Source organism: Terrapene carolina, unplaced genomic scaffold, assembly GCF_002925995.2.
Source record: "Terrapene carolina triunguis isolate 2854851 unplaced genomic scaffold, T_m_triunguis-2.0 Scaffold50262, whole genome shotgun sequence".
Classification (NCBI taxonomy): domain Eukaryota; kingdom Metazoa; phylum Chordata; order Testudines; family Emydidae; genus Terrapene; species Terrapene triunguis.
The window spans coordinates 1-3,949 of record NW_020714613.1 but is presented as its reverse complement, the minus strand read 5'-3'; the positions used below and the strand labels follow the sequence as shown (position 1 = coordinate 3,949).

Sequence of the window (3,949 nt, the reverse complement as noted above, 5' to 3'; positions counted from 1 at the left end):
GTTCTTTTACATTTATTTTTTACTATATACTTTATTATTTAGTAAATATGTTTTAGCTCTCTACATTATAACTGCCCACTGGAGTTCTTAGTGTGTTCATCTTTTTTTTTTTTTTTTTAGGAGAAAAGTAATCCCAATGGATATTTCCATAATGCCAACTTAATAAGCCTTGTGCAAAACTTGTTTATTGCTGGCATGGAGACCACTTCCACCACGCTGCGCTGGGGACTTCTGCTAATGATGAAATACCCCCAAATTCAGAGTAAGTGCTTTTGTGACAGCCGCTAGCTTGGCTGGCACAGGAGGGTTGAACAGGGAAGCTGGGGAGCTAACAGCATAAACTGCTACAGCGTTAGAGCTAAAGAGTCAGGCCTGACCGCAGAGAGCTGTAACAGATCCATATCCTCAGTAGATCAGGCACAGAGTGGGACATGGAACAATCACTTACCAGTGGGTTATGCTTTTATTTCCTTAGAGCCAGATTCTGATCTCAGTTACACCTGTGTAAACCCGGAGCTATTCCATTCTACTCATTAGCATTGCTCCAGACTTACACTAGAATTTTGCTCTTGAAAAGCAGAACAATTCAGAGCAGAATTTAAATGGTCATAACTGTGAACACAGTTGTAATAATTGAGACCACACAGACCTACTTGAATTGTGAGCCTACCCCGTGGAAAGTGGGTGAAGGGTCATGAATTGTCACAATCACGTGTTATAGACAATTGTTTAAGAAAAGATTTAAGAAGGAGACAAACGGAATTAATTGAAACAGGGGGGAGGAGGTGTCTACTGGACACTGTTATGAGCGTGACTAGTAAACAAGAGGAAAAGGGAACCAGAAATCAATGGATCAAAATTGTTACTTTGGAAATTAGCCCTAATTGGTGCACAAAATAATGAGAGGATGGACCGTTCTACCCGCCACTCTTGGGGTGGGCCTTAAAAAGACACTTGGGAAGTTAAAAAAGGAACTTCTACAACCACCGCGGTTGCAGCAGAAGGATTTTTACCATAACACTCAGACTTTAATACGCCAGTAGGGATGCTTGACCATCACCACTTCCCCAGCAAGGACCCAACCCGATACATGTGAGATCTTGTTCTGTCTTCCCCTCCCTCTTGTGTCTCTTTCCATCCCACACAATGTGTGTGTGTGTGTGTGTGTGTGTGTGTGTGTGTGTGCGCGCTTTTCACCTGATCCTGAAATCAACTGCATGACCAGGTGAGACAACCCATCCAGCTCTGGTTGTCCCAAGAAGGAGAGGGACATTAGCCAACCAACCAGATGATGTTCCTGGTCGGGGAAACAAGCTGGGGTCCAGAGCAACAGCTGTCATGGCCCAACCTGCCAGCTTAAAGCATCTATCTGTCTGTGACTGACCCACTGCCCTGTATTCCGAGAACATCAACAAAAGCTGTATTTCCCCCACCTGTCCTATCTTATCTCTTCTCTCCCCTCTGTTTCTGTGTGTTCTTGTCAAAAGCAGGAAAGCAAATGTATTCCCGACTCAAAATTGAACAGAAATAATCCGTTTGTGCCTACCAAGAAGGACCGTTAGATAGAATAAGAAATTTTAACCAATATTCAACCACTCTCTCAAATAAAAGACTTTGACAGCTTTTCATTTTTTGTTTTGCATAATCACTCCATTTTAGTTGCAATGGTTTTTGCCTTGTTTTGATTCTTTCCCTTTTGTATATTTCAATCAATACACTTTTAACCATTGGCATGAATTTCCTAATTTGTTTGCCATGGTACTAGGCAGGCCAAGGCCTCTGTATATCAAATTCCAAACCTTGCTTAACACTCTTTAATGTTGAACAGTGACAGGGTCATATTAACATCTTTAGCTCTTTGGGCAACGCACAGTAAGTTGGGCATGACTTGCATATATAGACCACACACCACCAGCTCTCATTTACATCACTACAGCTCCACTGGTCTCAATGGAGTTACTCCTGATTACAATGAGGTGAGGTCAAACTCTGGCCACCTATGTTCTGGAGGACCCAGAGTTTGGTTCTATAATAAAGCAAGATTTTTTTTCTGGTTGCTGGTTTTATTTTTATGCTTTTTCAGTTGCTTCCCTTAACTCCTTTCTCTTTGGCTCTTATAATCACCACACACAAAAACATTGCCTGCACATCTCGAACTCTGTTTCTGACATTCACAGGATCATTCCTTTCCAGTTCTACTTCGTGGCTTCTTGCCTGAAGGCTGCTTCAGGACACCACGAGAAAAATCCTTCGTGCATGAAACTGACAGTCAACAGGGAAGCCTCAGTGCAAAGGCATTGAAAACTGTTTGATCTGTGATTAGTAAAGATTTTATTTCACAGTGGCCCACAGCCCGTTCCCGTGTGTTTGATTAAGTACAGAAGGGCATGATCTAGTGGTCTGACACAGGCCTGGGTGCTATGAACTCCTGAATGCTGAACCTGACTGTGGCCTTGCCAGCCTCTGTGAAAATGAGGATAATAGTACTCATGAATCTCGGGATTGTTGGGAAGTTAACTAGTTAATGTTTGTAAGTGCTCTGATGGTTAAAATAGAACTGTGCAAAGATGGAAGTTCCATTCATGAAGGCTTTTGAGATTCCCCCATAGGGGAAAATTTAAAAAAAAAATGTTTTGGGGCAATTGAAATATTTTGTTTCAACAAAATCAAAATGTTTCATGTCAAAAGTTGACATTTTAATTTTGTATTATATTATCATATAAAACGTCATGTAATGCAAAAAAAATTAAAATTTCTAAACAAAAAGTAGTTTCAGACCAAAAAAAATCAAAATATTTCACTGAAAAAATGTTAAAAATGTGCCATTTTTGACATTGCCAGAATGTACTTTTCCTCAGTTTTCTTCCAGAACAAAATTTCAACAGATTGACATGATTTCATGAAGCATTTCAGTTTTAACAGAAGGACATGTTCCAACAGAATGTGCCATCAAAGTTTCTGCAACCAGCTCTAGTTTAAATGACTGTCTATTATTCTTTGGCAAGCCAAGTAATAGGATAGGTTACCTGTGTATTCAGAAGTTCTCTATTTAGTTTTGATATTGACAAATAAATGTTTATAAGCTCTAATATCATCAGTACCCCATTATTTCTGGAAAGAGACAGATTTTGGAGAGCTTACAATAGCACTTTAACATGCGCTTGTGCACCTCTCAAAGCCACAATTCATAGCAGCATTGCTTGGAGATAACTGAATCCTGATCTCTATTATATTTTCTCAGGCAAAGTCCAAGAAGAGATCGCAAGAGTTATAGGATCAGCCCAGCCACGAATCGAACATCGAACTCAAATGCCGTATACGGATGCAGTTGTCCATGAAATTCAGAGGTTCGCTAATATCCTGCCCATGGACTTGCCTCATGAAACTACTGAGGATGTTACTCTTAAAGGCTACTTTATTCCAAAGGTGAACAGTTTGTGGCATTGCTTTTCTTGTGTTCTGCGACATCGTTAAAGTCCCGGTTCAGCTGATTGACCCTTTTAAGTCCTGGTCCATTGATTAATGTTGAATCGCATTGGAAGTCCCGTGGCAGTATTTGCCATAGCATCATTCACTTACTGTAGCTTAAATGCTTATACCAAGCTATAGTCAAGAGGCCATATTGACCTATGGAATAACTCCACTGACTTGATTTACAGGGAACTTACATCATCCCCTTACTGGCCTCTGTACTGCAGGATGAATCTCAGTGGAAGAAACCAGATACATTCAGTCCTGAGCATTTTCTTGACTCCAAAGGAAAGTTTGTAAAGCAAGAGGCTTTCATGCCTTTTTCAGCAGGTACTTTCTATTTTCATTTACTGCTGTGGGGATAGATATCCAAGAATCAACAGACTATAACATAAACTTGTGAGTCTTTAAATCTCATCCTCTATTTCCCGCTTATGTGAGATAATCTCCCATTTTAGACTGTGCTACTGCTGAAAGC

General features: G+C 40.4%; 1 protein-coding gene across 1 annotated transcript; it reads left to right on the top strand.

Annotated features, from left to right (window-relative positions):
* Nucleotides 1-120: 120 nt before the first annotated feature.
* Nucleotides 121-3,801, top strand: LOC113405726 (cytochrome P450 2K1-like; the record flags this gene model as incomplete). Its single annotated transcript, XM_026646973.1, has 3 exons — nucleotides 121-262; nucleotides 3,242-3,426; nucleotides 3,660-3,801. Coding segments are annotated over 3 exons (469 nt in total), but the record flags the coding sequence as incomplete, so codon positions are not given.
* Nucleotides 3,802-3,949: the final 148 nt, after the last annotated feature.